Source organism: Aythya marila, assembly GCF_965140915.1.
Source record: "Aythya marila genome assembly, chromosome: 15".
NCBI classification, from domain to species: Eukaryota; Metazoa; Chordata; class Aves; order Anseriformes; family Anatidae; genus Aythya; species Aythya marila.
In genome coordinates this window covers 9,836,237-9,863,819 of record NC_139056.1, presented here as the reverse complement: position 1 = coordinate 9,863,819, position 27,583 = coordinate 9,836,237, and the positions used below count along the sequence as shown (strand labels likewise).

General features: G+C 40.8%; 2 protein-coding genes across 4 annotated transcripts in view; one reads left to right on the top strand and one right to left on the bottom strand.

Annotated features, from left to right (window-relative positions):
* MOSMO (modulator of smoothened) overlaps nucleotides 1–19,778 on the bottom strand; it is a 30,855-nt gene extending 11,077 nt beyond the window's left edge. The window contains exons 1-2 of the mRNA XM_082772172.1: nucleotides 19,518–19,778; nucleotides 1,247–1,459 (exon numbers count right to left, since the gene is read on the bottom strand). Of these exons, the coding sequence (XP_082628298.1) occupies nucleotides 1,247–1,459; nucleotides 19,518–19,623 (319 nt within the window). The 5' untranslated portion in view covers nucleotides 19,624–19,778. The remainder of the gene's footprint in view (nucleotides 1–1,246; nucleotides 1,460–19,517) is intronic.
* PDZD9 (PDZ domain containing 9) lies at nucleotides 19,512–27,446 on the top strand. Of its 3 annotated transcripts, none has more exons than XM_082772170.1 (7): nucleotides 19,512–19,609; nucleotides 20,366–20,441; nucleotides 21,379–21,501; nucleotides 23,144–23,264; nucleotides 23,703–23,879; nucleotides 25,404–25,599; nucleotides 26,719–27,446. In XM_082772170.1, the coding sequence occupies exons 4-7, from the start codon at nucleotides 23,153–23,155 to the stop codon at nucleotides 27,035–27,037; spliced, it is 804 nt and encodes a 267-aa protein (XP_082628296.1). In that variant the 5' UTR covers nucleotides 19,512–19,609; nucleotides 20,366–20,441; nucleotides 21,379–21,501; nucleotides 23,144–23,152; the 3' UTR covers nucleotides 27,038–27,446. The 3 variants fall into 3 exon arrangements, with proteins under 3 accessions (XP_082628296.1, XP_082628294.1, XP_082628295.1); XM_082772168.1 differs by lacking the exon at nucleotides 19,512–19,609 and adding an exon at nucleotides 19,934–20,250; XM_082772169.1 differs by lacking the exon at nucleotides 19,512–19,609 and adding an exon at nucleotides 19,934–20,250 and having other exon boundaries at nucleotides 20,363–20,441.
* The last annotated feature ends 137 nt before the right edge of the window (nucleotides 27,447–27,583 follow it).

The following is a 27,583-nucleotide window of genomic DNA, read 5'->3' as shown; positions in this document are numbered from 1 at the left end:
ACTTGAAAATAGAAGTCAATCACAATGAATACAGCATTTCAACAGCTCCACTGTCTGCAAAAGCTGCACTACCAATTTAATATGCTATGTAGCAAAGTTGTCAGAAGGATGGCTTTGATTGTACAAGTGCCTCAGCAAAGTGCCTCTGTTGAAGCTCAGTGCTTTTTTACATTATTCCCTCCCCCAAACAAACTTCAATCTCATTCATATTAGATGTCATAGAGTTCCATTAAACCTTATTTATGTCTGTGTAAACCACAAACTTGCATCTTCTAGTTAGTGTTCACACTACCTTTAGTGGTATGTCATAATTCAAGTCAATTTAAAAGCCCTCAGGTTTCGAGTTTTTTCATGCTGTCATCCCCACCATTAAGGCATCATTTCACAGTTGGCATAAGCCTGTAACACACACCAAGAAAAGGAAGTTTGAAAGTTACTCCCCTTACTCGTTATAACTATTTTTCATTTGCAATGAAGGAGCCACAGCATGTTTCCCCATGCAGAAACACAGGGCTGCTAGAGGAGGCTCAGCCAGTACTTTATTATGCCCGTACTTGTGCAGAGCAGAACCAAGGGAGGCAGAAAAACACTGGTACTAGTCCCTCTGCTAAAGCACTGCTGCAGGTCACAGGAAGCAAAAGTCTCAGTGCTGTGAAGCACAGCAGATGCTCTGCAGTGGGCAACCCTCCTGCATAGCCAATTAGGATGCAGATATTCCAAATAAAAAACCCGTTGTGAGCATCAAACAGGACTGAACCAGCATCAACCCTGAATGAGGTATTCATGAGACATGAGACACCTGAAATAGGGATGGATTTCAAACTGTAGTAAGTCTTAGATGCATCAACTGCTTCCTCTACCTAGGGGAAGGAATTTCCAGTCATTCCATTTTGCTAGGAGTAAGACTGGAGATAAGGGCATGGGGAAGACACAATCTGGGACTGTCCTCTTCCATCTCTGCTCATTCTCTTCAGCCAATTAACGGCACTCCTCAAGGAAGGTAAAGGGATCAGGGAATGCAATGACTTCCTATACTCTCACCTTGGGCCAACAGGTGATTAATCCCTCTCAGTTATTAATCCCTCAATTTTTGAAGAATTTCTTTTTTCTCTCAGATGTGGTATTTGAAGAGAAAGAACGTTTTATATAGTAGGAGCCCTACACATTTTTGCCTGACAACAGTATTATTTTAGACTCCACCAGTTTATCCTGTGTACAGGTCAACTGTGTAGTTGAGGTCACTTACTTCCAGTGAAAGCTATCCAGCGGGCATATTTAGTAGCTTCTCTTCGCCAGTGGGAAGCCACCAGCAAACCACATGTGACAGTTAGTGAAATGATTCCCATAATGATGAAAAATAACGTAGTGACCCACTCAGGAGGCAGCCGTGGAGGAATACAGGTCCTGTCACGTCCATGGATGGTTTGACACTGTCGCACAAGGCCAACTGTGAGAGCACCTGAAAATACATAGCAGAGAGGCAAGTAAACTTTCAAAATCCTCTCTGAGGGGCGCTCAGCTGCAAACTGAATCTCAGATTTGTCTAGGTATAAGGGATTCTTTGATGAGCCTTAGTAAGTCTTTCAAAGACAGAGGATAGGAGGGACATCTATCTTCATGTTCTTTCATCAAACCTTTGCACAAATTGAAGTGAGATGGCTACAGGCTATACAAGCTGGTTCTTGAGTGGCAGTCGAGGTCTAATCAAAGGGATAAAGCAGTCCTATGAAGCCTACCACTATCAGCTAAAATGGTATTGGAGTTGTAGAGGGGACTCTCACTCATCTTTGGAAGAAAAAATACTTCTATAATCTGATAAAACAGGATGCAGCCCCCTAACAAGTCTTGGTCTAATGTCTTTTTCTCTCATCTGTAAACACAGCTTTAATCCTCAAAGTCTTGCTGTAGAATTTCCATTTAGTTCATATGAAGATTTTAAGAATGTTTCCCAAATAATCCACTTATTGACAATAACTGTCTAAGAGTCAATTGACTTAGGTCAATTATTTTGTCAGCTAACAAGAGTTACAACACACACCACCTGGGATATCTATACTACTAGCCAAAGAGATCCTAGGAAGAGAACAAGGCTGGCACAGGAACCATATTGTTTTGTCACAGTCCACCAGAGGAAAAAAAACAATCAAATCATTTTAAAATTGCCATCAACTGTTTGCAGTAACAAAATGCAGTTTGCAGTAGCAAACAGCAATGCAACAAACAGGCTGAGCCTAAGACATATCACAACAAGCAGAATTCTGTGACAGAAAATCAGATGTTTTCAATTAGATCCAAGTAAATCTGATTTAATATCTATTTCAGTGCATCTGAGACTCATACATAAAGCAGCTTTTAGTAAGCTTTAATACTGAAGTTCTTTACCTGGAAAATTTTAATGCAACGTTAACATGTAATGTTAAAATCTATTTCTTCCTGTATCACTTAAGTCCTATATTTCTCAATTCTTCACAATTTCTCTTCTTCTGATCTACGTCCTTAAATAATCACAATTGTTCTTTATCTAAAACAAAGTCATCAATGGATAGCATTAGAGTCAACATCTTCCTCCACAAATTATTTTAAACAGGCCAACTATAACATTATTTACTTAAAATAAAGAGTGCAACTCAGAAAAAATGAAAGATTCACTGGAAGATTCAGAGATGTATTTTCAACTTGAGTAAAAGTTTGAGTAAAATCCTTAAAAATGCATCAGTTACAAAACCCACTACTGCAAAACTGGCATTTTCTACTCCAGATATACAGCAATCACACCATGGCTGCACACCGGGATTAAACAGAACTCAGCCAGAATTATACAAGCAGACTTGCACAGCCCACATGCCTATACACTACAGTTCTGCATGCAGTGCTTCTCAGTTGCTTTTGTGCTGCCTGCAATGTTTTCATTTTACATCAGCTGCCAGGACAGAAGGGAGATGTGCATGTGTCCTTGATAGTCAAGCTCCCTGAAACACACACGTATTGCAGAACCTCATATAAAACACTAAGTAGCTTGGGGATAAAGAGGCTATTCACTGCAGCCTGACAGAACAATAAACTAATTCCAATCGCTCTGCAAGAATAGGACTTAACAACAATTTTGCTGCCTTTATAGCAAAAGTCAGTTCTGTCTAAACTGAAGTATAACTTTTAAAAGTGTGAAAATTACATCATGCACTCAGATATTTCCTGAATTCATGGACAATAATTGAGCATATTTTTAACTTTGACAAAAGCAACAGCACTAGGGCTTTGAACCCTAAGCCTACAGACTCTTTGGAGGTCAAATGAGGATAAGAAAAGGTTTGTGAACTATTTCTAAAGGTTCCATAAAAGTAACTAGGAGAAACAATCTCACTCATAAATTTCAAGTTCCAGATTAAGTTCACAATACCAGGATATCTCACATAAACTGAGGCAGCAGGAAGTTAAACTTCATAGCTTGGTCCCAGTGACAGATCTCCTGTTGAATGCAGATTTCAGAAGAAGAGCAGGTACAGAATGAATCAACACTTGAGGCCACAAAACCTCATGCAAGCCAGACAGGATTACTCTGCTGGGTGTATTCATACCTACACAGACATAAAATTTGATTCCATAAATAAGACTTCTTTTTGGTGTGCAAAAGGAGTATTTACTTGCCATAGAACTCTACAGAAGAGTGGGTTTACGTGGTATTTGATTATGTAGGTCCTGCTCTAAAGCCAGCAAGCAGACAGTTGCTAGGCAGCTTCCAATGATACATCTAGGTATAGAAAATCTTGGTTACCCTTATCTGATTTACCACTGAAAGTAGGGACAGAGATACTGAATTGGACAGTCTCCTCCTGCCCACAGTTATAGAACAGCCCAATAGTCCATCTCAAGCCGGTCATCAAGTTCCACTCTTATCCCTAGGAAAAAGGGGCTTTTAGTCATTCCTTCAGAATAATGCCAACATAACTGCTGAAAATCTAAGCACCAAATGCAGCAGTAAAACAAACAGCAGAGGTAATGCTAGTAGATAAGGCAGCTTAAACAGATACACTCTACAGCCCTAAAACACGTGCAGCAGAGTTAGCACACCTGCCCACCCTCCAAAGCCCCAGGCCTGCTGTGAGCTAGGACAGCATGGGGATGCAGAGGGCTGGTCCCCTCCCCTCACGTCCTCCCCCTCCATAGCCTCCCAGTCTGGCACTGTGCAACTCAGTACAGCCAGTGCAAGGAGTGATCAGTACATGCACTCAGAGTTACTAAAAATGAGGCTCGGCCTTGATCAAAGCAAAGGATGAGCAAATGTATGTGAAGTGGTCCTTAGTCTTTTCCAGTAAATCTATTCCCTAAAGCACCAGGGTAAAGTACCAGGGCATTTCAAGCATGTGAAACCTTCTTCCAATAGTGAGTCTGATTATAACCAGGACTCCACATTTTACCACTGAGAGATTTCATGATCACATTCCCACACTACCTTACCTCATTCCTCCAGTAATGCTTATTCTGACACTGCCTTTTTTTTCTTTTAGCAGGATCACTAATAAAAAGGCTATTTAACAAATGCACTAAGATTTGGGAGCATCATCTATTTTATAATTAAGTTTCACAAAACCATAGAGAGACAGAGGGAGGGAGAAGGCACCCCACCAAGGGCAGGCGAGCCCTAGGCTTTCCCATTTGTGCAGATGTGCCGCTGCACTGAGCAGACCCACGAGTCCCACGCCAGCCCTGCCGGTGCTGTGCCATCCCTCTCCTGTTTCCGTGGTAACTACAGAGCCACCAAGGAGGAAGCACACACTGCGGAGAGAAACAAAGATTGCTGCAGCCCTTTCACTCCCCCACCTCTCCATTACTTCTGAATTATTAACAGTGGCACAGCGAAACCACGGCTGGAAAGCAGGGGCATAAGAACAGCTGTTCAGATGTTTGCTGTTCATCTATTATTTGATTGCCAGAATGTGCAGGATCAAGCATGCCACATGGACACAGCAGAGATGCCAGTGCCCTGCAGAGCTAACTGTGGCACAAGAAGCAATTAATATGATAAAAGCATGATGCAGTGAACAAGATGTGGCTCAAACATTGCAAAGTCAGAGCTCAGCAGCTACACTGTCACACGAATATACAAAGCACAAATCCTCAGATCTGCTTTTCCTCATAAAGCTTGGGATACCTGCCTGTCCTCTGCACTTCCCTCACTTGCAAACACTTTCCCCTTGTTTTAGAGAAAACGCTATTCCTTGGGTTTAAATGTATCTGCAACCTTCTATATTCCCTGACAACAGATTCCTCACTTTTACCTTCCATATATTAACCACATCCCAAGCAACATGCTTATTACTAACATTAAATTAATATTATGGACCAATATGCCTACTGAGGAAGTTAAAACAGTCAATTGCTCCAAAACAGCCCACCCACCTGCACTCCCTCCTTTGCAGTCCTGATGAGATGGAGTGCTTCTGCCAGAAACCCCAGTTGTGTCTGCCTGACAATTTCTTCTCAAACTTCTTTTTAGTGTACAGGAGATTTGTTATATCATCTTTGCTAAGCAAAGAACATAGTTTACAGGGCTCCTAATGAGCCACTGGTGATGTAAATCTTAGAGCACTGCCAATGTGGCAAGGACACTGAAAAGTTTTATGTTTTAGTAATGAGCACAGTACATGGAGCTATGTTATTTGGGCACACTAAAACATTCATAGCTGCTGGTTAGGTAACAGTCACATGCCAGACAATGACATGTAAAATAAGGGCAGCTCAGTTAAGCCGTTTCCTGCAACTTAACTGGGCCACAGACAGGGACAGGAGGAAATGAGATTATTCTTGGAAAGTTTCTAAGTTCTGTCCAATTAATAAACTCGAATGGAAAAGGGGCCAGGTCCATTTAAGAGGAGGAACAGACTGCAGCTGTCTAGGCACAGACACAGCTCACTACTTGATCCAAGCAGAAACTTGAAAAGTCTAAAGAGAATGCAGTGATTTGTTCATCACAAACTAATTCCCTGTATCAAGTTCAGGTTAACCATCAAGTTGACTTTGGCCATCTTGCCTTTAACATGTCTGCTGCTCCTTGCCTGCAACCAAGCCTCTCTGACAGGAGAACGTTTTCAAAGTGAGCGAAGCATAGCCGAAGAATTCCTGAGAGGAACAAACAACAAAATAAGGTAAGAATGGTTCCAACACAACTGCCCATAACAGCAAACAAGGAGGAAGTGTTTCCAAGAAGATTTCTTTTTCCCCCCCAAGTAATTAAAAAGAACTCTGCATTTTTATTTTTTTTTAAGTGGGATGTTTCCCAGTCTTACATACAAAATCATTTTCCTGCAATGGAAATTGTCACATTGGAGCATTTGTAAATTACTGTACACACACGATTAACTGCAGCTAAGTAACTCTAAATGGAATAACACCTTTTTCTACACTTCTTCGCTTAAGCCAGTGTTGTAGGACAATAATATCTGGATTACCTAGATAAATATAAAGACTACTGTAAAAGGATCAAATATAAGAATGTAAGATAGGATCAAATGCCAATTTCCAATCAAGTATGAGAAAACCACATCTGCTACTGTTCCAACATAAATAATTACTTCTTTTGTGAGGGATGGGGCATAGTTTGAAGAGATGCTGTTTGGCACTTACACCACTAAAATAACTTCAAGGTTACCATGCAAGTCCTGTATTCACAATGTGGTATGACAGATTGATTCTTTTACTGCAGATGATCCACTGTGTTGTTCAGTTAGTAGATAAAAGGCAACCAAGTTCTGACTCACTAAAATAAGATTTATGAATGTTAAAGGATGATTTAGAGAAAGCGTTAAAAGAACAACAGAGGATTAACTGCAAAGGCACAGAATACAGAGGAACGCAAAACAAAATGGATTATGAGTTATCATTCCCGTATTTTGTATGCCAGATCTTAGGTTTTTGACTCTGTCTCTTGAATTACCTAACAGTTACAGTAACCCTGAAAGAAAAGTTTTAAGAGTTTATCACTTTGAAGCAGACCAGTATTATTTTATCATTTCACCTTGCTTCTGGTCATTTGATATGTCCCGTAGATATTTATTGGTTCAAAACCCACATCTAACAAGTATTTTTTTACAATGTTGAAAAATCAGTTTTGATAAGGACCTAGATTTACTTGCAAAGTCCTTGCTATACCTAGACTGAATCTTTTAAGAGCAAGTCAACATTGCAAGGTACATTATATAAGCTGCTATTTCTCTTCTACTCCATTTATCCCCTTCTCAGAACTCAGAATGTTCTTCACTTCTCAAACCAACTTTGAAACGCGCTATTCTTCTTCTTGCACTAGAGATACAAAAGGTGTTCCTTTGTCAGAAACTAAGTGGCTCTCTTGTGAAAAAACACTCATATTGGCAATAATAGATGAGGTAGCTTCCCTAGCTTCAAACAGTTTACTAGCTATGATGAACCTATTAATTGAATTCTATTTAACAATCCAATACCCAGACAACTTAACTTATTAGGTACCATTTTTGACATTCTTTAGAAATCCAAAGCTTAATGGCTTTTAAACAGAAGAATTCTCATTTTAAAAATCTAGTCAACGTTAAAGGGTCATGGTTTATCAAGCAGCCTTGCTGCTGAAGACCATCTGGTGCCTGAATTGTCTCAGAAGTTTTCAATTCAGTATTTGTATGATGCCTAATTCAAACCAAATCCCCCTTCCACAAAAAGCAGCCTTTTCCCTCCCTCCCACCACCCCCAGAGAGAAAAAAATAGGGGCCATATATTGGGAAAGATCCTTATGACTTAGTAGTAGTAGAGAAGTTTATTACTGCAGATGAAAATCATTATGATATAGGAGTTGTAAGTGGTGTTTAAATTGCAGACATTTGGACTAATAAGCCATAAGTTTATTTCTGAATTCCAACATACAAGGCTTTCAGTGCCAGGCATTTTTTTATTATTTAGTTTAAAAAGAAAAAAAAGAAAAAAACAACAGCGAGATGGACCACCACACATTGAAAGAGTTATCCTCAGGCAACAACACAGGAACAACTCTCCTGAGGACATAACAAAAGCTCTGTGCATTCTCACATATCAGAGCCAAGAAATCTGCCCACGCCAAAGGTATTCTTTGCTACTTCGGAATGCAGCATTAATTAAATGTCGGTAAACAGGATCTCTAATAAGTTGCATCCTTCTGGTTGTTTTCTGACACTATAAGCATTTGCACAATAGGACAGTGTTGTCAGGGAGGACTGGAATCTTTAGTTTTTCAAGTGGCAAGGACCTGGCAAAAAGATCTTGCTTCGTTTTAAAACAAATCAACAAAAAGCTTAAGGTTTTAACTTAAAAATAAAAAAATAAAATGAATCTATAGCTATTTTCAGTCTTCCCCCAACCAAAATAGAGCTACTCAAATTTGACAAAATTGTGCCAAAAAAAAAAAAAAAAAAAAAAAAAAAAAAAAAAAAAAGATCAAAGGCAGTGCCAATATTTAAGTGTTCTTCCTAGTCAGCTCTGCTAGTTTCATGCCATATGTTCAGGAGAAAGCCAGAAGCTGTGACACCTACAGCTGTTCTGCCGTTTAGCATCTGATGAGCGTGTGTGCTTTTGAACAGCGTTATATTTGGCCTGGAACCCAATCCCTCTCCTCCAGCACGCCTCGCAGTCCTACCCAGCCTCCTCAGAGCCCTCTGAAGCAGCGCGGGCAGGCAGCTGAGCTGGGGGCTCCCCGAGGCCGGCCAGCACTCAGAAGAGCCAGCAGCAGGCAGTGGCCAGGCTGGCTCCGTAACAGCAGCATCAGCCACGGGGCAGCACCACAGCCAGCACAGGAATTCTCAGTCAGCACTTCCTAGGGGATCACCTCCCACACTGGTGTCTTACACTGACCTGTTGTCTTACACAGACTCAGATGTCCATGTGGATCAGGCCAGATGTACCACAACCCCCAAATCACACCAAGTAAACCACCCCATTGTTCTCTCTTTCCTTATTCAAGAAGGAGGAACATCTGTCAACCTTCCTGTTCACAACCTAAAGCAATTTCACTGGCCTTGTGACAAGGGCATCCAAGGGGAGGATGAAAAATCAAGTTCTGGCCCTGCCCTCAAGACCACACATTTTAAGAAGTGAAAACTGGGAGGAAAAAGGATCATTTTCCTGTCAGCCATAGCTGCTGCTGATCTCAGCTCATGTCAGACAAGCTCTGAGAACACCCACTGGTCTGGCTCCTGCATGGTCTGACGAGCCTCCCCGTAGTGTAAGGTGAAAAGAGAAGTGTTGAAACTTATTTGCAAATTTTAGGTGTCTGCTCCTCAGAGGTTACAGGTCCAATGAAGAACATCTCCAATGTAGAATTTATTCTCTATAAGTAAAGCCTCGTGCTGAAAGACAGACTGACACACAGCTTAACTCCATACAATCTATCCTCAAGGACAGCCAGCAGTTTTCTAGCTGATAAACATTTTAAGCACTCCTAATTTAAAGGGTAGCTTTAACTTCTCTGGCAAATAAAAAAAAAAAAGCTTATTTTGTAGTAAAAATTCTCAAATTTAGGCATTTCCTCATTGCTCCCATCAGAACAGAAACATTAAGAACAGTGGAGAACAGGAAGGCAGGAAGCATAGGCAGGATTTATCCCATAAGTTATGTTTTTCTTTATCCATTTTCCTATGGGAAGTCCTTGTTTTTAGAAACCTGCTGAATTTAAGGCTGGATTATTTAGGCAATTTGCGCGTGTTGTCTGTGTGGTGATAACAATTTCCCTTATCACAGATCATCATCTACAAATATAGACTGGAAGAGCCTGGAGACTTTCTTGGATAGGATAAGAGAAGACAGACTACTTCTGAACAGTTCACCTTGCACTTGACTGAGATAAAATGTGAGCCGCTGAACAGCAGGGCTCAGTCCCTTCTGAACAAGTGGGACTACTCTTAAAAAGCAATCAGATATTATATTGTGCTCCAAAAAGCCTATCTGCTCACATATGTTTATACAGTTGTTACGCTGCCATTCTGAAACAGAAGCCTCTCTAATTTTAGATTCAATGTAAGCAGGCAAGAAATGCTCTATCCTTATCATTAACTTCATCTTACCAAACACACAGAGCATTTAGTTCAGATTACATTGGGCACGTGTCAACAGAATTCTGTTTGTAAAAGAGCAGCTACTGCTTCTAGCTTTTACTCTACTTCACCCTTTTCACCCCTATTTCACATTTTTTCATGTATTAAGCTTCAGGGTGCTTTTTGTAATTGCTGAATAATCCAATAGTATTCCACTGAAGATTTTGAGGCCACATTAGAAATCCTTGGCCAATCGATCTTTCCAGGTTTCCTGCACAATCTCAATTCAGTTTTAAAACCATGTAACAAGTGTGGGTTTAAAAAACAAAGTGAAACATGCTTCTTCCCACCTGAGTTTTTGCAGTGAAGAACTACATCATTAACATATGAATTTAGGTGCATGATTAGTTTCAGAATGGAATTCAACCTAAGGAAAAAAAGGTTTTCCTTCACCCTTGTGGCTTCTCTTCCCCCACAGCATGCTACGCCTACAGCTCCTTGTATTAACAGGCGCAGAAGCTGCAGTGCATTTTCTCCTGTGTAAGAACAGCGATCAGATTCCTCCACTGTGGCAATTTTGGAGCTGATGCTTCCACTACCACAGACTATGGGAATAAATTTGGTTGCTATGTGTGCTTTGGAAAAAATGAAAAAGGTAGCTCTAAATGCTGCAATTTAGAATATTTCTATTCTGTACAGAGAAGACTGAACAGAACAGTAAAAGCTTTGGGGATGCAAGCTAAAAAAATATTTGCAAATCAAACAAGTTGCTTTCTGTACAAAAGTCAGCTTTCAGGAAGCTTGAGGTCCATGACAACCTCTTATTTCCATTGTTTTCACTTGCATTTGGAATAAGGATGTCACAATTAAAGGCTGCATGTTTCACACATTAAGCTCACACTGACAAAGTTACAGATAAAATTGTTCCCCCTTGTACATTTGCTGTGCCTATCCAGGAGATCAAAGTCCACCTCACTTCAGATGTTTACAAAGATTATTACTGCAGAAAGCAAACCATTCCATTTAAATATCTAAATAACATTAACATGTGTGCCATCAGTTAGAAAAGCGTAAAAATAACCTAGACTCAAAACAATTGTTTTGATGTTCTCACAGCAAAGCAGTTCTGAGGAACACTAGACAACCAGCTTGTCCCATTCTTTGTTATTCTGATCCCGTAACTACTCCCTAAAATACAACAAAATTACATGACTGGGGAGCAGGATGATAGCGGTAGGAGAGCAGGCAAGCTTCAAATCCAGATCCATAGCTAGTGTCATAAGTAAACAGTGTCCCCAAGTCTACTCTTTGTCATCAACAGTAATTAAATTAAGAAACAGACGTGCACAAATCTGTAAAAACAAGAATGTCACTTAGTTTTTCTAACAAAGTTGCTAAGGTGACCAGTTTTTTGGAGGGGCTCTTTCTAAAATGGGATTATTCCTTTTTTCATAAAATAATATTTTTACGACACCCAGTACTATTTTTCCCCTTCTCAAGCCTCACTGTTTCTTGGGACTATCCATACATTACTTTAAGTTATGCTGTAACATTAAAGTATAATCCTATGCCACAAGGTTCTGCAAGGTTATGAAGAACCTACTGATTATCTATCTATAAATTATCCCTTGTAGGAGACTAAAATTATCATTGATGTTCCAGCTATCCAGTACGATGTTCCAGTAGTATCACTTCTGTTGCTCTAAAACATTATTTGCTACTTGTGAAGGATTTTCAGAAATTCTTTAGGAACAAATCTTACTGCAAGCGTGCAAGCCTCATGCTCCTGCACGCATTAAATTGGTTAGAAATAAGTTAAACTTAAAACTAGCTTGGATTTCCTCTTTTAGGAAGCCTGCATGTTAAAGGGCACTGCTTATTTTCACAAAAACAGCAACAGCTTCTTTCCAAGACATACCAGAACAGCTAACTTTATGGCAGTCCAGGAGGATAACTGTGGTTCCAACCTGTAGATATAGCCAGTAAGCATCAGCTGGTGTAACACCATTTTGAAAACAAACATCTTTCAGTTCTTACTGAATTTGCATGTCAGATTTTGTCAGTTCACTTTCCACAAGCCACTACTTCTCAATGGCCACTCCACTGGTTTAAGCCAAGCGCAAAGCTGAGCCCTGCAGCGTCATGGATGAGAATGAAAGACCCCTGGTCTTCTGACACACTGTCAGGAGGGGAACTGGCTTCGTCTCAGGAGCGAAGGCCACGCTGGTTATTTGGTTTCCATTACAAGTGCTTCCACTGAAATTTCTGCATTTTTTTTTTTCTTAAAATAATCAACACTTCTTGTGTATCACAGGCTGCCAAGAGCTGGAAGCAGTCACAGCAAGAGAAGAGGAAACCAGGCAAGAAGAAAACGTGGGCAATGACTGGAGAGCAACAAAACAGAAAACACAGGGATGAGAAAGCTATAAACAGGGAAGTCAACTCAATGATGAGCACTACAAAGGTAAACAACTTGACTTTACTGCCTAAGAACACTGTAACTGATTAGTTTTTTTTGGAAACACCTAGCTCAGAGACAGCTCAACCCTACTAATGTAACGCCCCAGTATCCACACAAAGAATGGCTTGTGGTCAAGTTCAAGGCATAACGTGAGATGTATTCAACTGGAAAAATATTTAAACTTAAGTGGATTATTAGCCATTACACCTTGAGAAACTGTCATCCTTAATAATCCCAAAGTGCTTTGGGAACTCCAGCACAGAACTGCACCTACCGTGAGGCTCCTGGGTAGCAGCCAGCTGTTGCTTATCACACAGCATTGCACAGATAGGAAATGATGGCCTCTAATATTGCAGTAGCTCCCTGGGAGGCTTTAGATGCCAACACAAGGGAACATTTCAGTTCATCCCAAGGATGTAGACATAATCGACTATGTCTTGCTCGAAGAGAGGAAGCAACTCTAGATGCTCTAAAATTCTGAACCTCTGACTAGTGTTTCAGTGTGCTAGTGCTTCATATTTGATTAGCTTGCCTGGCAGACAAACCATCAGACTACGCTCCCTAAGGTACCTGAGAACGCCCAACCTCTTGCTATCAATCCTACTTACAAGATTTAAAAAACATATACAAACACGATAATGCATAAATAGGAAATATAATGCAATAAAATAGGAAGAAGCCAAGAACTTCACCTTCAGAAAGGCTCTAACCTACAGCTTATTTCCATATCAATTCATACAGAATTAGATAAATTTAAGTGTTTTGCCACCCAAATGCTCTAGCACGTTTTCCCTCTCCTTAAAACAGGCACATACCCTGCACAGATCCTCTTCTTGGCCATATCTCCATTTTTTTTTCTGATCTGTGTATATCTCCATCAGTCAGAGGCTTGGGGAAGATAAGTGAGATTGAGAAGGGCAGCTGGAGCACACAACAGGGGACTGCAGCAAAGTTACCATTGAAATTTTTTCCCCCACATATAGTTCCCAATAAAAAGAGATGATATCCATTAATAAATTTGTAGGCACTGTAAACTACAATAACAACTTTTAATTAAGCAATAATAAATTTATTTTAAAATTTGAAGTTTCATAAACCATGAATTTGTAATAATTTACCACTCCCATATTACTTTGTACAAGAATTAAAAACAGCCTCCATATCGTATTTGTTCCACCATACTACAAATGCCATTTTCTATTTAATTCTAAAGCAGAAAGCAGCATTTAACCTCCACAAAGGTTAATACTCTTCCTTATCCATGAATTATTCTGGTTACATTTTTTTCTGAAATATGCAGATGTCAACAAATTCTGGAAAAGGATACTAGATCCAGGTGGAGAAGAACTCCTGCATAAGGTGTAGATCCTAAATACCATACTACAGCAGGCAAGAAAAGTTAGTTCTCTCTAGTTCATTTCAAGACAATTAAAAAAAGAGAATGGAAAAAGTTGAGCTTGTGAGATACGTATTAAAAAAATGTAGGTCAGGCTTAGAAGTTTGACCTACTGATCTTTGCTTTGGCAGAAGTACAAATTGAGTTTACATAATGCTACTCGCATCTAAGTGCTGGCTGGGAACTAAATGATACAAATGTTTTTAATAAGCCTAAGTCTTTAACAGGATTCCATTTTTCAGATTTCAAACAGTTTGAAATCCTTATTTTGTGGTACAAAAAGAGTCAAAGCTTTGCTGATAGTGCTCACAGGCATTTCTGAGATAAAGAATACCACCTCAGTTTTACTGAGGAAAGAATTGCAGCACTACCACGACAACTTTCCAACATCCAAAGTCAGTCATGCCAGCTGCTAGATTTGAAAGGAAAATACACATTATTGGCTCCCAGATCTGCACTCCACAAATTATGTTTTTTTCAGCACTAGAGGAATTCCACAGGATTTGGTGACACACAAACTAATGGTTTTGTATGTTCAGACACTACAGAGAAAACAGAACATTCACCTAACAGACAGAGTTAATTTGTATTTGTTAAAATGCAAATGTAAAACATCAGTTCCTCCATGGACAAAACCAACCAGATCTCTTCATCCCGGCCCTGGCAAGCTCAAATAACCAGGCTGACACAGCTCTCTTTCAGGAGATTCTTCCTACACATAAAACAGTTCCATATGTTTAAATGTTGAGCAAGCACAACATTAATTCATTACAACAATGCCTTGCTATTAATTTTTCTTGTGCCCTAAGGCCTGGTCAGTTGCAGAACCCAAACACAATTCAAGCCCTCTGCTTTGTCAGATTTTTACATCCACTTGAAAAACATCTAGAGACATGGAATGGAAATGTTAAGGACAGCACCGCACTCCCAGCGGAGGCACATCTACTATCAGGCTGCTCTTGTCTTCAGACCATTTGGTTTCTACATTCTTTACCAGGCCTTACCAGTTCTTATGCGGTTTTGTTTGTGGTTTTTAGAGGCACTGGCAGCATCGCTAAACCGCAAGCACTGGTAGCAGTGCCTACATCTTATGGCAGGTCCTGATTCCCTCGCTGCCCAGATCAGAAATGTACCACAGAGCACCACCTCTCTGCCTCTGCCTCCTGCACTAACGCCTGGGACACCTAAAGGCAAGTGTATTATTGGAAATTATATTCCAGAACCTGACTTCAAACACCTCTGATGTTCACAACGGCTTTGCAGATTGCTTTTTAGTAGTTGCCTATTTCTAAGCCATGACAGCATGTAACTCTTCATTCTCTGTATCATCAGAGCATTCTTCCATATTTGCAGTACACATCCCAAACAAGTCAGTGAAGGGCAAATAACTTGTCACAGTGACTGCGTGGTATGGTGCAAAAGAATCAGAAAAAAGGCATTTCAAGGAATTACGTCCTATCACGCCACATCATTTTCTGTTAAGAGATGGGACAAACATGTTGTGGCTTGAGTATATTGCAAGGTATTTAACAGATGATCACCACAACCCTTCTGAGAAGTCAGTTACACATAAATCAAAGAAAACAAAGCAGTATCTACTTCAGCACATACCACAGTATGTGCTCTGTGGTACAGTTCCTCCACAGAGCAGCACGACACATTACCAGGTTCTCAGCACAGACCCTGAAGGGCCATACTGATTTTTAAATATCTTATCGCTACATTTTCCAGCAGACAACTGCTGTTAGAACAATGATACCAGCTGGAACTCAAGTTTGTACCCTTTTTAAGTTGTTGATGCTTTATTTAGCAATACCGGTTGACTCAAGTACCTTCATGTGGCCTTGGGCTTGTTTCATGCATAGCCAGAGCTCCAATTAGAGAAAAAACATTTCCATAGCAGTTTGATCTGAAGCCCAGCAGGAGCTGAAAATCACTGCCAGGTCATATCACCTGCAATACCTCATAAGCTGATCCCAACAAAGCAACTGTTTGAAGTGTGGGGAGAAATTCCTCAGGAGGAGGTATCAAAAGTGGTGTAATAACACTGAACGGCAATCATCTCCTACATGGGGTTAGAGCACTTACTGCACAAGAGCAGCGAGTTAATGCCTCATTAACTGCGGAGTTTCCATTGGGCATAGCTTGCTCCGTGGATGCCGCTGACTCTGGATTCATACCTCACAAATAACACTGCAACCGAGTATTCAAAACCAAGAGTTACACAGAACATTTTTGGAAGATACACAGAAAGTCACTGCAACCGAGTATTCAAAACCAAGAGTTACACAGAACATTTTTGGAAGATACACAGAAAGTCAGCATTTGTAAATGAAACAGAGACAAGTGAAAGCCACAACTTACTGTCATACTGTTACCACTCAGCATGCTACAGAAAACTACAGGACTTAAGTATTTGCTTTAGAAGCATCCACCAGAATTTAGCACCCTTAAATTCTGACACTGTTTTATTTAATGACTGCTACAGCAAAGGTACATTTTGTACTATAAATTGGAATCAAATGCACAATCACGCTACACAGAAAGGGATGACTAAGTCACATAAACAAATGGATAGCTTAACTTTCTGAAGGAGGATTTTGTTTGATTAAATTCCTTCAAATTATTTGATCTATTTTAAAAGCATTTCAAATCAACCCCCCACATGTACAGCTTTTAACATGTCTAACTTGAACCATACGTGCTATTCATATCCTTTTACCTATAAAGGGATCAAGTGCTGATGCTAGAATAACTTGTATCCCCCTTCCTCCCCTACTGAAGGCAAAATATCAAAATCATTAAAGAGCATCCCCCACAAAAAGGGAACATATGGAGATAAAACTATCAGCTTTTGAAATTCATTGCTGAAGTATACAGATACAAGAGCAAAATTAATTACTACTGAAATCAGTGGGAGTTTTGGCACTGACTTAACTTAAAGCCAACTCTGCCCTTACTTCTTGCACAGAGCATCAGGTCAGAAAGAAAAGGATGCCTGTGCAAGAAGACCGAGGTTTCCACATGGGAGTTGTCAGTACTCTGTGCTTGTGCTAAACCTCACTGAGAACTCTGAAATTTCATTTCCATCTTTCCTTTACAATCTTAAAGAAATACTTGAAGCCACGTGAAGGAACAAGTCTTTCAAAAATACATAGAGAAAGAGCACCAAATGAAGGCTTGGACACACATCCAGGAAGGTGTATTTCCTCTCTGGCCTAACGACAGATAAGCATCTGAAACCTTCAGTGCTCTCAGTTGTACTCAATCCTCATAATTACAACACTGGAGAGGAATTTATACAGACAACATTTTTCAACTGACTACAAAGCTTTTTCTTAAGAGTAAGATTTAGGAGACAAATCAGCCCTGGTCTCTGCATAACATAGGCTCCTTAAAACAAAATACTTAATCTAGATTTACCATAAAAGTATTAAAGCAGAAAATCAGTATTTCCACTGGAGTAAGATGTACATGCTGTTTAGCATTTGAATCAGAGTAGATTTTTTTTTTTTTTTTAAACCTGAGACATAAGCCCAGGTTTCCAATCTTAATGGCTGTAAACAGCTCCAAACGAGCTGATGCAGTGCTGTCAGCCCGGATTTGCCAGACCTCTGCTACATGCAACACTCAAAGAGCTGCAGTACCGAGCAGCCCAGGCTGCTTCACACTGCCTTTCAGAACTCCGAGGACAGCATTACTCTCCTTTCTCCTTGGCACTAGGCTGACTTGTAGAAGCAGACTCTAGAATTATTCCCGTAGGAGATGAACCCAGGGATACAGAGGTTAAGTAAAGAAATAGTTTCTTTCACCAGCTGAGAGCACAACGCTTCAAAACAGTATTTAGCTGTACGGATGGAAGTCGGAGGGACTGAATGCAGTTCAAGTGTGGTATTCTGCTAAGTGTCCCTGGATCTCGCTAGCAGCTGCGACAGGGTTTACGGTCAGGGCAGCGTCTTCCTGGGCACTCCTTCACAGCAGCCTCTGGCTACTGAATGGCACTCAGAAACATTCCCCTCGTAAATCAATACTACAGTGTTTACTACAGGAAGTCCTTGATTCAATGGGCATCCCTGCACTTCCTTGCTTTGCCGTTTGGGCAGAAGGCTCATTTGCAAAGCTCTAAGTACCAGGAATAAACATTTACATTGCTTTTAACCTGCAGTCTCATGATAGAGGGCATCAAATCCCACATCAATAAAAATCTACAAAATGGTCATTAAGGAAGCAGTCATATGACAGCTAGCTCTCCTCTGTGACTTTAAAAAGCCATCAGCTTGTTTGGCTTCAAAACACATCAAAAGAGCCAGTCTTAGGTCCATCAAAACATGATTTAAAAAGTCAAGTGCTTCAAAAAAATCCCTACTGATTTTGTGTTTGCCAGCTTAATTAAAACCAAAACTTCTTTGTACCCCTAAAAGCAGTATGGGATAGGAATGGCACATGATTCTCAAGTAATCATCCATCAAGTGACTCAGAATTAGTGATTTCTGGGAACAATACATCAAGAAGCTATTTTTGTTTTATGAGTAGATATTAAACAGTTTTCTTTAACAAATATATAAGTGGCCTGTACTTAGCTCCCCGAAGACCTTTTTTCTCCTCCCCATGAGCAATTCCTTCAAAACAGTTTTTATTATCTCACTTCTGTACAGGCCGAGAGAATCCAACATTTTCAACACTGCATAAGGTCTATCAACAAGAGGAATGACTTAAGACAGATGTATTTAAACATTTCAAATGATGATTATTTTATTTGACTTTAGGCCCCTAAAGAAGGGCTCCTTGCTGCAGCACTGCTGCTAGGCGGACCTGTAAGAGGAAAGAACCAACTACTTTATGTAGCCATAGGCAGAAAGATCACCAGAATTAGGTATAGGGAGGAGTGAAAGCATCTAGGGAGATCCTGAATGCCGAACTTTGGGAAGGGAAGGGACTCGTTCCTCTTCTCCAGACCAGGCAGGGAAAGCCAGGTTCTGTCCTAGGCAACTAGAAGCTGGTCAAGCAAGTCACAAAGATGAAGAACGCCTGGTCAGAGGGAATGCCCAGTCACCTGTCTCTAGCTGCCAACGTTTTAAATATGCTACTTCATCAGAAGAAAGGCAGTACAACCCCACTGAAAACAGCTCCGTCCTCTCATGGACAACAAACATCAGGCAAGATGCAAGACGGAGGGAGAAAGTCTCTAAAGCCCTCTGTAAGAATTTACCACAGAGAGCTTTACCCCAGCACCCTTTTTCCCTTCACCTGCGGTTTGCCTGGAGATCAGAAGCGTAAAGCCAGCTTGACGTGCAGCACACCAGCCTGCTTTGCCTCCCTGACGAGGGCACCGGGCTCCTCGCGGGCAGGACGGCCAGGAGCGGCTCCCCTCCGGCACCACGCGTGCCCTCCCCGCGGGCTGCGCTGCTGGCAGCCACCAGCAGGACGAGCAGAGCCCCGCTCTTCAGGGAGCGCAACGCCGGGCTCCAAACTAACGCCGGGCGAGCTGCAGGCTCAGAAGCTGGCAGAAGCCAGCCGGCACGGCACGTCCTGCGCGGGGTTTGCGCCTCCCCGCACCGGGCACGGCGGCAGGACCCGACCCGCCGCTCCCAGAGGACCGGGCACCGGCAGCCCCCAGCCCCCGGCGCCCCCTCACCCGCGGACTCCCCGGTGTTGATCCAGTCGGGGTTGGCCAGGCTGGCGATGGCGAAGATGTCGGCGGCCAGGAAGAGGCATCCTGAGATGATGGTCAGTTTGTCCATCTCCGGCGGCTCCCGGCTCCGCCCGGCTCCCCCCCGCAGCGGGCCCGGGCCGGGGGCGCCTCACAGCCGCGGCTCCATGGGCCCCGCGCTCCCCGCGGCTGCGGCGCCACGAACGGGGCCCCCGGGCCGAGCCGGAAGCGAACCCGGCGGGCGGGGGGGGGCGGGCGGCTGCTCCGGAAGGGAACCCCCCCCGCCTTCGGGCCGCGCCGGGCCGGGCGGGGCTCACCGGGGAGGCGGGGCTTCGCATGGGGGCGGGGCCTGCCGCGGCCATACCGGGAGCGGCGATCGGGGAGGGGCGCGGCCTCGGGGGTGGGCGTGGCCTGCCCCGGGCTGCTGCCTGAGGCGCGGCCCGCGCCCCAATATCTCCCGACGCTCTCCAGTCCCCCCCAGTTTGTTTTTCACTTTTCAGCCCGTCCTTTTTCCTGCCCCGAGCCGAAATTGCTGTCCCTGTACTGGGTTGAGGAAAAAGAACTAACTAATCTTGTCCAGAACTCGTTTAAATACCTCAGCTTTTCATGACAGGCTTCTCTGTGGGTTAACCCATACCGGAGAGGGAAATGCTTGGAGGCAATAAAGGATGCCCCAAACGTGGGGAGGCAGCCCAGCTTCGGTCACAGTGACTGCCTGGTTGGTATTCTGAGTGGCATGGCAATATGAAACAATGGGCATTTATCGGACAGCCCCCACATCCACAGGTGCTTATAAAATACCTGATTGCAGTAATGTTTTCTCCTGCCAGCAGCAAACACCCACCTGTTCGTACAGAGGAGTGGAACTGGATGTATACGAAAGTCTGAACTGACCCAGAAGCCAAGCAGGTGACTGTGCTGTTTGTTTTTGTCTCTAATGCAGATGGAACGCTGTACCAACAAAAAGGAGATGTTAGGAAAGTAAACTTAAAGTGTTCAACAGCAATCAGTGAGCCTTACTATTTGGAGGACAATACTTGTATTTATTCTCCTAGCCTTGACAGATTTTCATAAGGGTGGAGAACATAATAGGGCTTTTGATGAAAAACAGCTGAAATTGTTTCCTTCTAACAGGGAACAATTGGTGTGTGGCAGAAGAGGGAGAACTGAGATTTCGTTTAGAATACTTTAAAATCACATTGCACTAACAATGGGAATCCAGCAGTCTTGAAAAGAAGTTATTTCCAAGAATCATCTGTAACTATCCTTTAGTTAAACCAGCTTTAAATGGTGTTTAAATAATTTCAGTGCAAGCATTATGTAAAAGTCTGCCTCAAAATTAGTTTATCATTAAATAACTCAGCTTCACGGCAAAGGGAGTAAAGGAAGGAGGGGTAGAGAGGACACAGAAAAGGATGATTTATTTCACTGGCTTCTGACACACAAATCTGAAGTCAGAAATAGTGACAGAATACAGTCTTCATACCTTGCAGACTGTGTGGTCAGTTACTTAATTTTTCTCAGGTGTATTCAGAGGCAAACACATGCCAAAGGATGCTGTGTGAAGTACACAGATTCTCTGGGAAGTCTTGAGGCCCCGTGCAGGGTTGAGATAGTGACAGACAGGCAACCTAAGTTGCCTTGAGTAACTCCTCCAGACTGCAGCAGCCCCCTGGGTGCAGCCACATCCTTGGCTCATGCCACATGTCCCTGTGCTTGCATCTCTGGCCAGCAGACTCCTGCTCACCCATTGCAGGGGGCTTGGAATCTGCCCGCCCCAGCATTCTGAGCAGTTAGTGGGCGTTGTGGTGGCCTCCTTGTCTGCCGGTACACTTTTCCTCTACAGGTCATCATGGAGGCATAGTGCATTTCCAAGAGGCTCACTGAAGACATGCCTGCCCAGTGACTTCGACTGCATAGAAACATCTCTGCCTGGATTCAACAGAACATAAACAGTCTTGGGCTACAGGTGGGGATGAAACTAAGGATGTTTCAATCTCTCTCTGTTTCTTTTTCCTCTTCATTTCCAACTCCTTAATCCTGCCTTGATACTGTTCTTCCAGTCCTAAATTTCAGTTGTCTGAATCTTCTGTCAGTCCTCCTAGCAGTCCTTCTATCAGTTTATCTCCTTCACAGAGTCCCATTGCCCCACATTTTCATAGTATCAAGAGATATTCCTGCTCTTGAGGTTGAGTATTTGAAGTGGAATCATAGGCAAATGACAAAAGGAAATGAAAACTCTTCAGCAGAAGAGGGCTGGATAAGATCTTGTGCTACTGCCTGCAGAAACTGCAGAATTTAAGGATGACCTTGAAGAAAATCAGTACAATGTTAGGGGAACTGTAATGTAAATTCTGTGACAGAACAATGACTAAATCCAGATAATTCCCATAGAGACTAAGTAGACTGATACTGTGTATGGTTAAAGGAAGAAAAGTCTGAAAGTGAATTCACAGCCTTGTCTTTAAATGTTTTGTGGGCTTTGAATTAGACACAGCTTTTATGGCTTTAAAACTATTATGCCCAGCAAGATAACTTACATGAAAATAAACTTAAAATCAGGATTCTGGCTTCATATTAGAGTTACCTGGATTTGTTACTAGCATTTTTTTTACCCAGTGGTGATCATTTGCAGACCTACAACTCTTCAAGAACTTTAATAGAATTTGCTGAAAAGTTGTGGATAGAAATTGATATAAAGCAGCCCTGCATCCTAATATCATCTGTTTACCTTCATTGGCCTAGGAGTTAAGTACTCATCCTGGAAGCAGGAAATGAGCATTCAGTTCCCCCTTCTGGCTGAAGGAGACTGAAACACATTTATTGAAGAGAGCAAGAACACCCTGGGAAAGGCTTAAATCCCTTCCATTAATACTGCGCCACTTTACATAAATTCCTGAGCTGGTGAAAGAGTATTAGGCCAGACATCTGACATCTCAGAATTTTGAGACTGTGTTCCAGTGTCACTGTTCCTTTGCTTTTCTTAAGCAGCCGTGAAAATTAAATACTTCATTCAAATCAGATGTAGTACTCTGCTCATCAACAACAAAAATCCTGCATTTGTCATGGGGAAGGAAAAGAAAATTTGAACTGTTTCTGCTTCCTTCTCTGTTTTTCTGTTCAGCAGCCAAACTGACAAATCACACATTCACATTACTATACTTTTAATCCTAATTTCATATATTCGATGCTGTCAATTAGAGCCTGATCCAAAGATTTACAGAAGACGCTGGAAAGGCGATGAAGGTTCCATATTTTACAAAAGAGAAAAATAGTGGGAATTTTCATTAAGTGATTTCAGACAGCTGGAGACAGACATCTCCAGCAGTTCAAGTTATTACCGTAAGAAGTGATAATTAGAGATTACTTAAAACAGAGTATTTTATAACTAATTTTTAACGGAAGATGACTTATTTTAGGAATCTCAAGCATTTGTGTGTAAGTCTTAACTTTTCCTTGTTATTGATGAGGAGAACAGGCTTGAGAGAATGTAGTTTATTACTCTATTATATTTCTTGGTGGAGATGCTAGGATAATGTTGTTTATATTGTATTACCCGTATTATGCATTTTAACGGATAGTGGATGCTCAAGAGTATTTTATTTTTGCAGGTGCTAAATATGGCAATTGCAGTTGCTGCTCTCACGTTGGCAGTAGGGTGTGAAACCAATCTGCTGGAAATTCAGAAATCAATCTCCTCCGTAAATATTGATACGAAAAATTCCATTTTTGGTAAGAAGTCAATCCTTTCTTCAAATTCTTAACAGCTGACAGCTCCTCTGCTCTGTTATTCTGTACCCTGTTCTCTACTTTCTCTGAATATATTAGCCTTTGTAATGAATATTTAAGTAAGAAAAGTATTAGATTTTTTTTCTTGTCAAAAATGTGTGACTTTTAAGAAATAAGTTTCTAAATAAAAAATACTTTCAAGATATTTATTTGCAGAGAGATAGTGTATGGAATAAACTGACTTTTTTGAGTGTTGTCATTATAGCTTTTTGTCAGCTACTCAGCAGGCAATGCTTCTAAGAGAAGCAGTTAAGGATGAGGGACTTAACTGTTTAGACAATCAAGAACAGGTGCAGCTTCTGCTAAATGTATCCTTAAACATTTTATTGAATAACGATATCACAGTTTAAACTATTCAAATTTTCCCCTCACTTTTCAAAGGACAATCACCAGCACTGGGAAACATTACTCAGCACAGACGGAGTACAGAATTAAGGGCAAATATTAGGACGGGCAAACAAGGATTAGGTCTTATAATCATACAGAATGGACCATACCTCCAGATAATGTGCCTTGTTGAGAAAAGCTCTGCAGCTAAAGATGGAAAGCTGAAACCAGGTAAACCAACCGAACAGTAATATTCAAATTTAACAGCATTAAAATATTGCCATTCTGCATTTGTGCTTCAGGCCTGTCTCTGATTTATCTAGACTTACATAGATCAAAAGAAACTCAATTTAAAAATACAGAGCAAAGAAACTAGCATAAACTGTATAAAGCTCAGTGCCAACACGTCACCATAATGGAATACCTGTGATCTTAAAATAGCTGATAAAGATGACTATTTCATAATCAGATCAAGGTTTAAATCTTTATATTATTCTGCAGATAAAACAGATTTCCTATTCATCAGCAGGTTTGTTCAAAAATAGTTTGTCTATTACCGTTATATAGCAATGAAACTTTAATAATTTCTTTCTTTGTTCAGTGCATTGTTGTTCAAATAATTTCATTCTACAAGTAATGCAAAACTTCCTGAGGGCTGCTTAGTATAGGTGCTTCCTCAGAATACCTTCATGCTGCAAGAGGTTATCCCAACACAAATCTTTAGTGGCCACTGAAGGATATTATTTAGCACAAAACTGAGAGGTGAACTGAAAAGATAGGTAGTGTATCAGACTATAGATGCTGAAGCAGAGGCAAAACTATCTTATGTCTGTAATTCAGAGATAACACTGCTGTGGCAAATCAAAGGTATCAGCATAGTATGGGCAGAAAATCAGAATTCTGGTGTTTAATAGATTATTTCAGTAGTTTCTTGGAGATGTTTTAAAATATATGGACATTTACGGCTATGTATTTTGAAACAAGTAACTCACATGATTTACCTTTCTGATTAAGTGAAGCTGAGAACTTACATACCACTGTTGGTAAAAAGTTTTCTGTTGCTTTTTTGGTATCTGATATCTTGGTATTTGTTCCAGAAATTCTTGTGTGTGCCCCAGTAGAACCAGTATCTTGCATCAAGCTAGAGTGGAGAGAAAGTGTGATGATAATGGAGCAGGAGTAGCAGTTAATGGAAAAAGTAAATGAAAATATGGTTCAAATACAGACATTTGTAACCCAAAAATAGTTAAAGAAAAGAGAGCAGAGGGAGAGAAGCTCCTTGATCTGCCTATTATGGTAGCAGACAGCTCTACTGCTTATTTAAATCCCCTATGTTGCTCTGTTGCAGTTCAATACATGTTTATCGATAACTGCCCCTCTTCACAACAGGTAATGTTACTGATCAGAGAATTCACCATGGTACCTTTGTCTTCCCTAATAAAATACCACAGAAATGCAAGGTAACGCTGAATAGGCAATCTAAAGTATGGTACATTGACTCAGAAACAGCCCAAAGCATGTAACTCAACTGCAGCTTTCCTTAGCGTTGTAAAAAAGTTCTTGACAGAGCTGTTAAAGAGCTTTTCTTTCACTAAAAAAAGAAAGCAAAAGTAAAGTTGCATCCAGTTGAGGAGCTGCTAAACACGCTTTTAAAAAAAAGTAAAAATATGTCAATTAAGACTATTTTGTAATATGGACAGAAAACCCTTGAAAAAGTCTTTAAAACTGATTGCTGTCAATTTACTTCCTTGGCAGGTGATGTTCTAATAAAGATTGGACATGCTGACGTTTTAGGATGTACTCTGCAAGAGCTTCGGAAAATCCTGCGCAATATTCCTGTAGGGACTACTCTACAAATCAGGGTTTACAGAAATTTTATTGAAGTACCTCAACACTGGCAGAGTGCAGTTGAATTAATTCCTGAAGTAAAGCTTCCTGTGATGACAGAAGAGTAAGAAGCAAGTGTTGTACATAACTAGAATTTCATACCTTGCTTATTATTCTAGCAAGAAAGAGTATTAGCGTTTTAATTTCAGGGGTCTGTAAAGATTTTTACTTTCTCTCATGGAGAATTGTAATTTGAAATATCAAATACCAAGAGAGATGTTTACTTCTGTAGTTTCATTCAAGACAGGGTCAAAATACATATTATTTTAGACATGTCCTTTTCTCCATAGAAACCATAAAAATTCTGGTTGCCAATAATTCCCCTGAAGTCCACGAGGGGACTGTTAGCGTTAGGTCAGAGGTTGGACTCGATGATCTTGAGGTCTCTTCCAACCTAGAAATTCTGTGATTCCGTAATAGCCAAGGATGTAGATGCTTACAAGTAACCAATGATCTCAAGATGGAGGTCTTGCTAGAACCATGTTAAAAGCTAAACTGTTTCTTAATAACTCAAACTACTGACAGCAGCAAATAACATTAAATTCACTGTGAGGGGAAAAGCACCTATCTTGGGAGAACCACTACATAAATACAGCAGCTTTTAAAACTGTATTGCTCGCAATCCTAAAGGTGGTTCATATAGCAAGTGTAATTAATCTAGATAGGATACATGGCAGTTACAAGTTTTCCTGAGGCACAAAGTTACAATAGAAAACCTCAGAGATAAGGAAAGGAACGTAAGTATGAAAAACAGATAATTAGGCTGGAACAGCCTAACAATGAGACAGAGAGGAAGCTCATGCAGCAAAAGGGTTTCTAAAAGATTAAACCTCTAGGCTTATGTTTAAATAAATCAAAGCATTTACTATTCCAAAAGAGCAGGAAAAGGATAGCTTTCTTTTTTGACCAAATGACAGCTTAGCCAGAGTCCAAAAGAAACAGTGTGCAAACGGTAATGGACAATAGTATTACTTTGATATTAGAGCATCTACAGAACTAATGAATTTGTCTCTGGAACAAAAAAAAAAAAAAAAAAAAAAGTCTTTTGGAGTCTTTCTTGGAGTCATGGAGTCTTTTTTATTTGAAAAAAAAAAAAAAAAAAAAAACCTCCATGATTAGGCAAGGTAACTAAATGACTAAGGGAATTACTACATCTGAGTAATTCCACATTGTATCCTTTCAGCACAAGTGAAGACACTGAGGATGAAGACATTGGGACCAGTAGTGATGATGATACAGACTTGGAAACTTTTCGGTATACATCTTCCCAGTCATCCTGTTCTGAGTTTACTCATGAATTATCATCAATATACAAGAGTTGGCATGTATCTGATACAATCCAGACACTTACAGAAGGGAGAGACGGTGGATGTGACATTGTTCTTCATAATTATTTTGATGCACTGTGCAATTCTGAGTTTGATGCTAGTGGTGTTGGACCTCCTTCCTATCGGACTGTGGAAAACAGTGAGACCAGTTCCTCTTCTCACTCTTCTGTATAAGACACAACCTGTCTGAAGGAACTTGCCTTTGCTTTGGAATAAAACTTCAAAACTTTGACTTCTTCAGAAGTTGTATTTTTTTTAATACATGCCTAGACTTCCAAAAACACAGAAGTCCTAGCATATTTAAAATTATATGATAGCTATACAGATCTGTTTTAGCAGTGCCCTCCCACCTCTCAAAGGTGTCTGTCAATGCTAGTTGTGGACACAACACTACAAAACACTGCTACCTCTGCAACTCTATTCATCTGGAACTAGTAATCTCTAAGAAGCTATAATATAGTTATTTTTGAAAGTAAGTTTCTTCATTTATGCAACACAAGGGTGGTGCAGATACAAAGTTCTGCTAGAGCTTTTCCTGTTCCTATACAAGAATACATAGACAACCAGTAATGATTACAAGGTTCATCTGGATCACAAGGATCATTTTTGACATACATATTTTTTTACATCAACTAAAAGTTACCTTATTTTCTCACAGCAGTTTTAGCTTAAACATATAGGGCCAGACTTGCCAGCACTTTAGATACCACTTTCAGTGAA

Coding starts and splice junctions, on each gene's coding strand:
- PDZD9 (XM_082772170.1), top strand. CDS start 23,153: ATGGCAATTGCAGTTGCTGCTCTCACGTTGGCAGTAGGGTGTGAAACC. Junction 23,265..23,702: donor TACGAAAAATTCCATTTTTG/GTAAGAAGTCAA, acceptor CACTTTTCAAAG/GACAATCACCAGCACTGGGA. Junction 25,600..26,718: donor CTTCCTGTGATGACAGAAGA/GTAAGAAGCAAG, acceptor GTATCCTTTCAG/CACAAGTGAAGACACTGAGG.